At 36.2% G+C, this 12,543-nt stretch overlaps 1 protein-coding gene across 1 annotated transcript in view; it reads right to left on the minus strand.

The window, feature by feature from the left end:
* The window catches only part of pepd (peptidase D), a 22,209-nt gene that overhangs the window by 5,218 nt on the left and 4,448 nt on the right, over positions 1 to 12,543 (minus strand). Inside the window, exons 2-9 of the mRNA XM_015383967.1 lie at positions 12,251 to 12,434; positions 11,879 to 12,006; positions 10,820 to 10,883; positions 8,016 to 8,063; positions 6,322 to 6,383; positions 6,025 to 6,069; positions 2,609 to 2,684; positions 187 to 233 (exon numbers count right to left, since the gene is read on the minus strand). Coding sequence (XP_015239453.1) covers positions 187 to 233; positions 2,609 to 2,684; positions 6,025 to 6,069; positions 6,322 to 6,383; positions 8,016 to 8,063; positions 10,820 to 10,883; positions 11,879 to 12,006; positions 12,251 to 12,434 — 654 coding nt within the window. The remainder of the gene's footprint in view (positions 1 to 186; positions 234 to 2,608; positions 2,685 to 6,024; positions 6,070 to 6,321; positions 6,384 to 8,015; positions 8,064 to 10,819; positions 10,884 to 11,878; positions 12,007 to 12,250; positions 12,435 to 12,543) is intronic.

Below are 12,543 nucleotides of genomic sequence, written 5' to 3' on the forward strand. Positions count from 1 at the left end.
AAAAATAATCGGCCGATTCATCGATTTTTAAAATAATCGTTAGTTGCAGCCCTAATTTTTATCCAAACAGAAAATACAACAGAGACAAACATGAACATAATCTAAAATTATTACAGAACAAACAGCTCAGAAAATAAACCAGGAGGTGTGGTGCCTCCACATTCAGGGATAAACATTCACACTCACCTCTCCATTTCATATTCTTTCTTTCCAGGTCGGACATTTTTCATCACCTGAAGAAATATCATGCAGATAAAGATTATAATTTTTAAGCCCTTATTATTATTAACAAATAAATTTTATTGCATTATTGTTGCAAGCAAAGAAAATTTTGGTTAATTGAAATGTGAGAAAACACATTTTGTTAATTTAATATTTGAAAAGAATGCAATACAGAAATTCTAAAGTTTTAGACTTTATTTCTAGATTTATTTTTCTATTATTGTTTAACAATTATTTTTCATCTATTTCCTTTAAATTACTCTTTCCTAAGCAAATATAATTGTTTTTTAAAATGTACCCTTCTCTTTTCATTTCCAAATTTCTTTTCCTTAAATTTAGTTTTGCAAATTGTTTTTTTTTCCCAAATTTCCATTGAACAGATCTTATTCTCTTCACTTCTGGGCTTTTCTCTGGAGTGAGGAGCAAACATGCATTTCTATTGGTCTGTATGGAAGTTAGTAGCAACATTCTAATGGTCGAAGTGCGCAGCAAGAGCGAGTTGTTTTGGGTGAAGAGAAGGTGATCTGTAAAATTTAACTTAAAAAGAATGCAACTAACAAATCTCAATCTGAAAAAACAGATTTATAAATAAACACGGAGTCATCAGATTCCACTAGTAATTTTTTTTCCAACACATACATGACATACATCTCTGATGACAGTTGAATTCCTCTGTGAACCAATCAGATTAAGGTCTGACAGCGGTCACATTTATGTGGTGGTGTAAAAGAGCATGAAAAAAGATCAGGATTTAGAAAAACAAAAACCAAAAACAGCATGAAACCCTGCTGTGTTAACGTAGACCTGTGCTCTATTTCTGAGGATCCCAAACCTTTCAGCCTGTGACTAGGGGTGCACCGATTGCAGTTTTCCGGCCGATTTCCAATCACCGATCTTTAAAAAGTCTGACCTGCCGATTCCAATTTTTGGTTGATACCGATTTTTTATTTTTTTTTATTTTTGCTATAACCAACACTGTGTTACAAGATCGCAATTCACTGTCAATGTTACAATCTTTTCTTGAAAAACATGCCCTTGAACAATAGCCTTGAACCATTATAAACTTGTTTTAACTGCCCATGAGGTAGAGCCTTGACATAGAAATGAATTAAACAATAAATATTAATTAAATAAAACAAACTTAAGACTACAACATTGGTCTTTTGATTTTTTACATTTCAAAAAACAAAACTTCAACAAAAGATCAGAAAAAATATGGAGTAGCAACTGATTTTAAGACACTCGCGGAGGTAAATAGATCGGTGGTTAAGATCGGTTTCATATGTAAATATCGGCCGATCACCAATCAACCTAAATTAAGGAAATCGGGGCCGATCGATTGGCCGGCCGATTTATCGGTGCACCCCTACCTGTGACCTAATATATAACAATGAAACAGACTCGAAAACTTTAAAACCTCACTTAACATTCCTTTATATATATTGAAGTAAATACATTTTTTTTTGTTTATAAATAACAATAGTTTGATTAATCACTTTCATTAATGGATTTGGAATTATTTACAGTATTTTCCAGACTATAGAGTTTACCTTACTATAAGCCGAACCTGAAAGTGCTTTTAGAAAAACTGGAAACGTACATCTATAAGCCACACTGGGCTATAAGCCGATAATATCCACTGATCTGTCCACCAAACCTGTGGGGGGAGCTCTACAAAATATGGAGGACTAACTCTGCCATATTCAGAAATAAATACAGAAATAAGTGCTCAATAAATAAATAAGCATATAATTAATTGCCCACAAAAATACAATAAACAAATAAATGTAGGTAGAAATTAAATTATATTGTGAGACATAAATGTATACATCTATTTAATAAGCTTCTTTATTTATTTGCCTTTGTAATAATTACCTTATTTATTTATTGTTTGTTATAATCTTCAACTTTATTTATCTATTACCTATTTTTTAAGTATTTATTTATGAGCATGTGATATTTTTGTCTTGTTTTATTCTTACTTTGTATTTTTTTTAATCTATTTCTTCAGTGCTATTTATTTCTGCCTGTCTTTAAATTTCTGTCTGCATTTCTGCCTCATTATGCAAATGAGCAGGGATGTGTCTTAGAGGCTGAACTTCTGCCCATTGGTTGGCAGCCATCTATTTACATCTATTCAATTCATAGTCATTTTATTATTTCATGGGACATTTACATTTATGCACTACATTCTATATTTCTTCCCTATATATTTATCAGGAAAAACCGTCTTATGACCCTTTTAGTACCAGTAAACTAAATGAGTCTTAAACTTCTGCACTGATTTTTGGATTAACCACTTCTTGATTTAAACTGCTTAAATAATTAAATTCTTCCTTTCTTAAAGCTACCTCTCATGATCCTTCTTAATAAAGGATTATATTACCATTTTGTGAGCTTCACTGGAAATCCTGTTGGTGTAGCGCAGGACCTCCAGCTCCATATCAGTCTTCAGCAAACGGCTGCAACAAAAACAATCGAGAGTAAAAGGATAATAAAAAAGATAGCAATTAAAACTTTACTAAGTAGACCTATATGCTGGTATGTCTGTTTTTTACCTTTTAATATACAATTGCTTATGACACACAGGTTTTCAACCTAAGCAACTTTCAAACTGAGACATGTTGGAAATTTAATAAATTGTTAAAGAAGGTAAGAAAGTAACGCAAATTCTGAAAACAAACATAAGATATGTCAACATTTCAGGAGTATGTAAAACTTATTCTGGATTTGAGGGGACAGGAAATGTGAAAGGTGAGGTACTAAATTTAAATCAAATCTGTTAACTTCTGATATTTTGAAATTCAGATCATGACTGTTTATGCTGGTGAAGATTTTCAGTCATCCAGGTCATAGAAACTCTAAAAAAGTAAAAAAACAAAACAAAAAACAATCCACTGGACTTTGTTTCCAAGTTTGAAGACATCCAGGAATCTATTTCCTGGTTAAACATAAGCATGACTGGTTATATTTAAAGGAAAGAAAAAAAAGAATATTCTAAACCATTTTGAGCAGTACTTAATGAATCTAAAAGATGCACAGCATGTGGACCATCTTCAGGAATTCATTTTATACCATTAGAGATACTAAGTTTTTAAAGTTTTTAAAGACTGAACTAAAATTATGTCCAAATATTATTTTAAAACCAAATATAGATTGATTTCTTTTTAATACAAGATACACAGATTTAATGGGGTTTTAGTCAGGATGCAGGTTAAGATCCTCACTCCAACACATGGAAACTCCTGAAAAGTTTAAAAAACAAACTAATTCACTTCATGAAAACATTTAAACCTCTTTTTTTAGCTTTTTCAAATCTTAAGAAAATCTGAGAAGTTTTTTTTTTAAGAACACAACTTTCTAACCTGACAACAGCCAGATGCATGTCTCGCTCCGCCTAGCTCCACTCACATACATCTGGGAAACCGCCATAGGAATTGCCTTTACTGAAGGCTGGGCCTTATCAAAATTCCTTGCATATGATTGGATAAGCCACTTGTCTGTCATCTTTATTGACGTGCTATTTCAACCACTCACACCGAAGCTAACCCGTGACGCTGTGAGAGGAGGAGCCATTTGGTAGATCAAGCTCTTGCCAAATCCGGTCGTGAGAAGGGGGAAAACATAGTTTCCACCAACAAAAGCCTTCAAAGCCGTTCTCTGATGTTCTTTTAATGAAACAATATCAGATAGATTGGACAACACAGAAGAAATAGCAGCATCAGTGCTAACGCTTGCTTCCTCAATGCGAGCCGCCATTGTTGTTGGAATCTCACGGTCGCTTCTCCACTCCAGGACACACCCGCCCTGCGTCCTGATTGGACAGACCATAAATTCGGTTGGGGAAATCACTTTCAATGAGCGGGTTCCCAGATGTATGTGAGTGGAGCTAGGCGGAGCGAGACATGCATCTGGCTGTTTTTAGGTTAACAACTTTCAGCCACAAAAACTGAAGTCCACTTGATAAAATACTATATAAGTAACAGGATAAGAAGCTTTACTTCCATCAATTGGGACCTAAATGTTATAGCAAGGGTGGATTTGTATTTAGTTATGTACACTCATCGGCCAATAGGTACCCCATGCTAGTAACGGGTTGGACCCCCTTTTGCCTTCAGAACTGCCTCAATTCTTGGTGGCATAGATTCAACAAGGTGCTGGAAGCATTCCTCAGGGAGTTTGGTCCATATTGACATGATGGCATCACACAGTTGCCGCAGATTTGTCGGCTACACATCCATGATGCGAATCTCCCGTTCCACCACATCCCAAAGATGCTCTATTGGATTGAGATCTGGTGACTGTGGAGGCCATTTGAGTACAGTGAACTCATTGTCATGTTCAAGAAACCAGTCTGAGATGATTCCAGCTTTATGACATGGCGCATTATCCTGCTGAAAGTAGCCATCAGAAGTTGGGTACATTGTGGTCATAAAGGGATGGACATGGTCAGCAACAATACTCAGGTAGGCTGTGGCGTTGCAACGATGCTCAATTGGTACCAAGGGTCCCAAAGAGTGCCAAGAAAATATTCCCCACACCATGACACCACCACCACCAGCCTGAACCGTTGATACAAGGCAGGATGGATCCATGCTCTTCTGCCCACCTTGGTTGTAACGGGTGGTTATTTGAGTCACTGTTGCCCTTCTATCAGCTCCAACCAGTCTGGCCATTCTCCTCTGACCTCTAGCATCAACAAGGCATTTCCGCCCACAGAACTGCCGCTCACTGGATGTTTTTTCTTTTTCGGACCATTCTCTGTAAACCCTAGAGATGGTTGTGCGTGAAAATCCCAGTAGATCAGCAGTTTCTGAAATACTCAGACCAGCCCTTCTGGCACCAACAATCATGCCACGTTCAAAGTCACTCAAATCACCTTTCTTCCCCATACTGATGCTCGCTTTGAACTGCAGGAGATTGTCTTGACCATGTCTACATGCCTAAATGCACTGAGTTGCCGCCATGTGATTGGCTGCTTAGAAATTAACTGTTAACGAGCAGCTGGACAGGTGTACCTAATAAAGTGGCCGGTGAGTGTATTAAGCTGCTTTGTTAGTTGTGTTGCTGTTAGCAGGAAGGTCCTGGGTTCAAATTCTAGTCTGCATGGAGTTTTCATGTTCTCCCCTATGCCCAAAAATATTAATGTTATGTTACATTCTTGCTCTGTATATAAGGAGGTAAATACAGTATGCCCCCTTAAATTACCATTAGGTGCGAGGGTGTGCTTATGCAGGCATGCATGACAAGTAGGTATAGAGAAGGAAAGGATGGGTTATTTTTCAAATTCAATGAGTTATTATAAATAAACTTTATTTTCTCATTTATTTGAAGCATTGCTATGGATACATTTCAAAAATAAAGGTTCGGCAATGGTAACCAGTAGAAACACCGACGGCTATTTAAAAAAAACACAAGATAAAATAGGAAACCAATTAAAAGAGATCTTTGTTGCTTCCAGCAAAAGGAGGGAGGCAAAGGGTTAAATCCAGCTCTGCGCTCCAAGAGGTGTGACTGAACGACACTCTTCCTCATTTCTGAAAGCATCAATTCATCTGGAGGGTTCAAACTCTAACAACAAAGACAACCAGGAAAGCACGTAGTTCATTCTCTCCATGCAGAGGGATTTCTGCCTCAGACAGGAGAAAAACAGAAGTAGAAAACCACCACCCTGATTAAAAGCGCAAATACATTTCCCCAGGACGTGTTGACTGTTGAAAAATTCTGCTGAAGAAACATTTTGGAGCCTCTGAGGCAAATTTTCTCAGCCATAATGGATAAAATGCAGTTCAACAAACTCACCATTCCACAATGACTGGGTGTAAAATCTTGTTGTCTACTTGGAATCTGAGAAAAAAGGCGAAAGGTCAAAATAAACAAAATGGAAGGTAATGATCTATAAGCGGTTCATAAAACATATCTATGAAAAGATACAGAACATAAATATGAGCAGGCAGAATAAGAATAAAGAACAACACCACATTTCTCTAAAGAAGAGTAAAGCCTAATTATAGTTATCAAAATACATTTGGAAAAAAAACCACCAATACTCAGAAAAAAGGGGGGGGGAAAAATTAAATTGAGGCAAATTAAACATACCCAGTGATTCCATCAAAGGAGGCTTCACGGCAGGTGTTTCCACTATCGGTGTTCTGTCCACGCTTAAAATGAAAACAAAGGGATCAGATTTCCAACTCTACCAGAGAACATATGGTAGGGATAAAACTAACAGCTCAGTGGGTATGTATGGATGGATGGAAGGATGGAATAAGCCTGTCATGACATTTGAAAATAAAAAAAAGTAATCCTCCTGAAATTGTTTTAGATATCTACAAGGGCTTGAACGCATTGATTTTAATTAACTATGTTTAATTCAATGCGTGAATAAACCTTTAAATTTACACTCTCTTGTGAAAACATAAATTTGATGTAACAATAGTATCCTAAGTGTTTGTCCAGTAGTGGTTTCCAAGCTTTAAAACCCTCTCAGGAGAACTCATGTTGGTATAGGAGATATATTTTCAGCGCTAATGTTTGTAACCACATCTACAGTGAGTCCATATCGACCAGAGGAGGAGCTTCAGAGCAAACACAGTAAGTAAAAATGTGAATAATTAATTACAGATCCTGTAATTAACTGGATTGAAATTTTAATCATGTCCCAGCACAAATATTGAGACAATCTATTGTACAAGATGTGATCGAATGCACCACAAAAGCCCAGCTCCTGTATTATCTACTCACTTTGTAGCATATCGGCCGATACATGCCTGCACTCCCTGGTTCATCAATGCATTCAGCAGCCATGTCTTGTTATCAGATTTTTACGACGGAGTATTAGGGAAAGGGTAGAGATATTTTTTTACAGTCATAAAATTCTGAGAATAAAGTCGCAACGAGAATAGTCATAAAATAAGAGAATAAAGTTGTAAAATTATGAGAATAAAGTCGTAACATTACGAGAATAAAGTCATAAAATTATGAGAATAAAGTCATAAAATTATGAGAATAAAGTCATAAAATTATGAGAATAAAGTCATAAAATTATGAGAATAAAGTCGTAATATTACGAGAAAAAAATTGCTAAATATTAAGAGAGTCTAGTCCTAAAATTACGAGAAACAAGTTGTATTTTATGTCTACTCCTACAAGAAGCACTTTCTTTCCTAAAATGAGGAATGTCGAGCATTATGTGAAGTTATACTTTGGCTCTGGCTCTTGACAAATAAGAAAATCTTTCAGCACCAGCATCAAATGGGCAGCAGGTCAAAGTGGACTCAGGTTGCTGATTGGTGGAGCTGGTCGGCCACCATCTGCTGGTCGGCACTTGAAGCTTTCTTTGTGAAACAGGTTGTGGTATGATGACTTAATTCTCGTAATATTACAACTTTATTCTCGTAATGTTAGGTCTTTATTCTCGAAATAGAAGAAAAAAAAAATCTCTAGCCTGGCCTCAATACTCCGTCGTAAATATTCCTTCAGTTCCAGTGATCTTTACATTTAGCTTTATTACACATGAGTAGATCAGCTAAGAGCAAGCTATATACTTCATTGCTGTTGAAATATGTGGGATAACTAAAACTTCTGGTCCACTCTATAATAATTTCTTCTTTATAGCTGCAATGAAAAACCCTTAATGCTTTCAGATAATGTTTATTGATAGCTGAAATACCTCTATGTTTAATTTTTATTTCACTTTTATAAGTTGAGCTACAGAAAGACTCAATAACTGTTTAGTATCCGATACAAAAAGACATCATCAGAAGTAATTCTGCTGATTAAATGATAGTTACCAGAGTCAGGAGAAATGATGGCTTCATGGTGGAGAGGACATCAGCAATCTACAGGAAATAATTAAAAGAGTCAGACTTCAAGCAGAGCTTCAAAAAGGGCCAGAATCAGTCATCATAATGAAAGGTCACTCTGACACTGTGACCTTTCCAGTAATAAGCAGCACAATTGATGACAAGAGTCTGCCTCACGCAGCATAAACATCAAAAAATCCATCTGTGTTTCAACGCTTAAACATCTCAGGAAGTCATGTTGACTTTGCTAAGATTAGGTATATTGGCTGGTTTGATAAACAATGTCTTAATAATAACCAAAAATGCTTAAATGCAATGAAGTATGTTTAAATATCAACACCTGGGCAGATTAAGGATCTCATTAGCAATATGCCCAAGGATTGCAAGAAATCATGATATGTTCCCATATTCATCATCTTCTTGTATCCCTAATCTGTTTTTGTAGTTCTTGAGCATTCTGGAATTTGAGTGAAAAGTTTTGCTGTGGAGCTCTAATATATATACGGTATATAAAAAAAAAATCTCATAATTTCTAAACTTTTGTTTTAATCTTAATTATTGTAACTGATTTCTTCAGTTTTCTCATTTCAAACTTGCGTTGACCAAAAATCAGCAATTAATCTTCTGGGAATAAAGACAAAAAGCAACTATAAAATAATAAGAACTATGAATTTACAATAATGTTAGAAACAGCAACAACACTATCTAAATACAGCGACTCAATCACAAATCCAAAATTCAACATAAATTCAAGCTACTTCTTTATTTCATAGATATGCTTTCAGCTCATTGTCAATAATTGTTGCCAAGGATTCAAGTGATACAAATTCCAGATATGCCAAAGACGGGCATGCAGAGGTAAGCCAAAAAAAAAGCAGAAGAAATGTCAGATCTAGAGCTGGAACAAGATCAGCATGTCATCCCAACAGCAATAAAATAAAATAATTCCATCTAATATCAATTAGGGCTCAAACTAATGATTGTTTTGCATATCATTTATCCATCCATCCATTCTCTGTCACGCTTATCCCAAGCGGGGTCGCGAGGAATCTGGTGCCTATCTCCAGCTGTCTACTTGCGAGAGGCGGGGTACACGCTAGACAGGTCGGCAGTCCATCACAGGGTTACACAGAGAGAAACAGGACAAACAACCATTCATGCACACACTCACACCTAAGGAGAATTTAGAGAAGCCAATTAATCTAACAGTCATGTTTTTGGACTGTGGAAAGAAGCCGGAGTACCTGGAGAGAACCCACGCATGCAAAGGGAGAACATGCAAACTCCATGCAGAAAGACCCCTGGCCAGGATTTGAACCCAGGACCTTCTTGCTGCAAGGCAACAGTGCTATCAACTTTCCTTAAAGAAGACTTGGAGCTGATCTGTGGTATATTTTTCAGTTTTTGCTAAATAATTTTTATTTCCTAAACAATCCATGGCAGCCTGTTGATGCTGGGGTGTTATTTACTTAAAGCTCTGCATCTTTTCAACAACAATGTGACAAAAGGGAGATAAGCAGAGAGAGGGATATCTCTCCCTCTGATTTTATCTCTGAATCATTAAAAGTTTGCTGACTCTACGGGAACAAAGCTGGCCCTGCGAATCATTTAAGAATGAAGAAACTACTGTCAACTTTGCTCTTTAAGTCCATAAACTTGCAGAGCTAATTATTAGCTTGCAGTCTACCACAGGTTGTCTCAATTTTTGCCCATCTCAGCAACTTAGAACACGTACCGTTAGTGAAACAGATTACAGAGAAATGAAGATGAGAAGTGGTTCTATATGAAGCAAACATTAAGAATAAAGCAACCTTTCATTCCTTTTGCTGCTATGGAAAGAAAGGAGCTCTAAATTTGATCACATTTATTTTACAGGGAAGGCTGCTGGTTCAACTCTCATACATTCCAAATGTTTCTACTTTCAACACTTTTTACAAAAGATAAAATCCAAGATGAAGGGAGGAGGTTATTGCTAAAAGTTTGCAATAAATTTGGTTCCAGACTTTTTTAATTATTTTTTTTTCTAATTTATAAAACAATTTACAGATTTTCATTTTCAAAATATTGTTTTTTACATTTTATTAAACGATTTAGGGAATGAGTTTACATGCTTACAGTGGTTTTAGATTCAGACAAATACAAAACTGACCAGATCACCATCTTATGCTGGAGCTGAGATGTAGAAATATTACGAATACAAGCTGATTAGTCATGCAGTGAAGAGTAAAAATATAACTAAATTAAAAACTCTTAGCTTCTTTAGAAATGGGAAATGTAACAAATTTTATCATAATTAATGTACTAGGTAAAAGGGCTTACCTAAAGCTTACATTAGCATCTCCAAAGGTTCCTTGAACAACAACTTAGTTTACAACACATCTTAACAAGCCAAATATTGTCTTTATTTTTATTATTACATAAAAATAAAAAAGACTGACCATAACAGCTTTATTTTTTCATATATACATGCATATGACTCCAATGATCATATACAGACATGAGTGTTTTTCTACATGATTCTCTATGGTTTATTTCTGTTTCCTTTTTAACCAACATGATGTCAGCTCACCTGCAGTATTATTTTTTTGGGATTCGCATAATTTGCCATATGATAATAAACAAATATCAGGGTAATCAGATAGCAGGGCACAACATCTGTTTCGGACTAGATTTGCAGATAAAACTATTAGTCACCATTAAAACATCATACTGTGGTTCTAAAATGATAAAAAATTCCATTACAGTGCAGAAAAGGTCACATTAGAGCAGCTGGAAAGGTAACATATACTTACATCAGAGGTGTACTGCACCTCATCAACAGCATACTTCTGCTTGAAGTGCTCTTTAGGGAAGATCCTGGACAAAGATACAGACAAAATGACCGGGAGAAGAGAGCAGACTATTGATCAAGTTTCTAATTTAATTAAAAAAATGTTACAATGCAGTTGGGTATGCAGAGCAAGTTGTTGAGTCTTTGTTTTTTTAAGGCACATAATCATGTTATATGTAAATACCAGTAACTCATTCTGGTTGCAGTTTTTTTCTTACAGGGTTCCTACAGCATAAGGCAAGTTAAATTCAAGACTTTTTAAGACTTTTTAAGAACCCGCGGGAACCCTGTCTTAGAGATTACCACATCCCACTGGTACATTATTTGTTAGTTTTGTGTTTTACAGTTTTGCTCAGTTTGTTAGTAATTAAAGTCCTTTGTGTATATCCATAATAACACCACATGACTGGAGGGAAATAAAACAGCTGCATCAATTGTAACCATCAAGCTTTATGGTAATTCTGTGGTACTGTCAGCAGATGGCGCCACATCCATTAATGTCTGCCCATTGCACGGTGCTGAAATTCTATTTAGCCTCAAAAAGGACAGGGTCTAAACACCAAAAGGACAAACAGTTGGTGTAAACAACCTTATTTTAACACAGTCAAATGTTATTTGTTCTTTTTTGTAAAGGCATAAAACATGATTGTGACCCTTTAAACTCAGGTGATCTAACTGTTGTAACTTTCATTGCATTTTGGCTTTGTAGAAATTTTACCAACACCACCTCACATGAAATATCTCTTCTTTCGAAATGTATTAAATATTCCTATTTATAAGTTCCTATTTTTACAGTGTTGTTCAGATCTGTCTGATCGAACTATGAAAGATCTGTGGCCCGAAATGCTCCCCAGATTGACTAAAACAGAGCTGCCTAGAAGGAAATTAGAATAAAAAAGGAAAAAAAAAAAAACATTTTGAAGTGGAGAACATGATTGCTAAATTCCTAACTTAAGGCCTTTCCCATGCTGCTGTCGGTGTTGGATGCGTACAAAGCCTTTTGAGGATTAGTAGGACTTACTCTCCCATCCAAGTAGCATAGCTTTCAGGCAGTTTAGGAACAAAAAGAATGGATTTCCCCGTGTCCACATCTATGGCTCCAAAACAGTCAGCCTCTGTCACTCCAAAGGCCCAGTGGAAGAAAGACTCCTGAAAGAAAAAAAATGATTAAAGGAAACAAACTAAAACACATCTAGAGTGATTTCTATAGAGAATTACATGGAGGGCTTCATATTTGATTAGGTAGAGCTAAACTTAAACGTATTGTTCTCCCGGATCTGTTACCGTTGATTTTTCACAAGGGGCACAGAAAGCAAAACTAAAAAGTGAAATTCTTTAAAAGAGTCTGGTTATGGATTATAAAATGCAAAAACAAAGCAAATAGAAAACCCACCTGCCTGAAGAGGACATCAGTGTCTGTGCAGTATCTCTGGGTTTGCTCTCCCCCTTGCAGCAACACCACTGACTTTGGTACCAAACCGTCTTTGCCTTTCAACCCCTGGCACAATCTTCTGCGATTCTCAGCAAAAAGGGCAGCAGACACCCTCAGGGTGTCATTACCCAGCCAGTAGACGGGTCTGAAAGGACAGGAGGATATGAGGTCAGGCTGGATGGATGCACACTCCATTCATTTGAGACTAGTTCTACCTGCACAGTTCTACAAATTATTCAGAATGTGAAAGGTGA

Source organism: Cyprinodon variegatus, unplaced genomic scaffold, assembly GCF_000732505.1.
Source record: "Cyprinodon variegatus isolate N-32 unplaced genomic scaffold, C_variegatus-1.0 Scaffold299, whole genome shotgun sequence".
In the NCBI taxonomy this organism is placed as follows: Eukaryota; Metazoa; Chordata; class Actinopteri; order Cyprinodontiformes; family Cyprinodontidae; genus Cyprinodon; species Cyprinodon variegatus.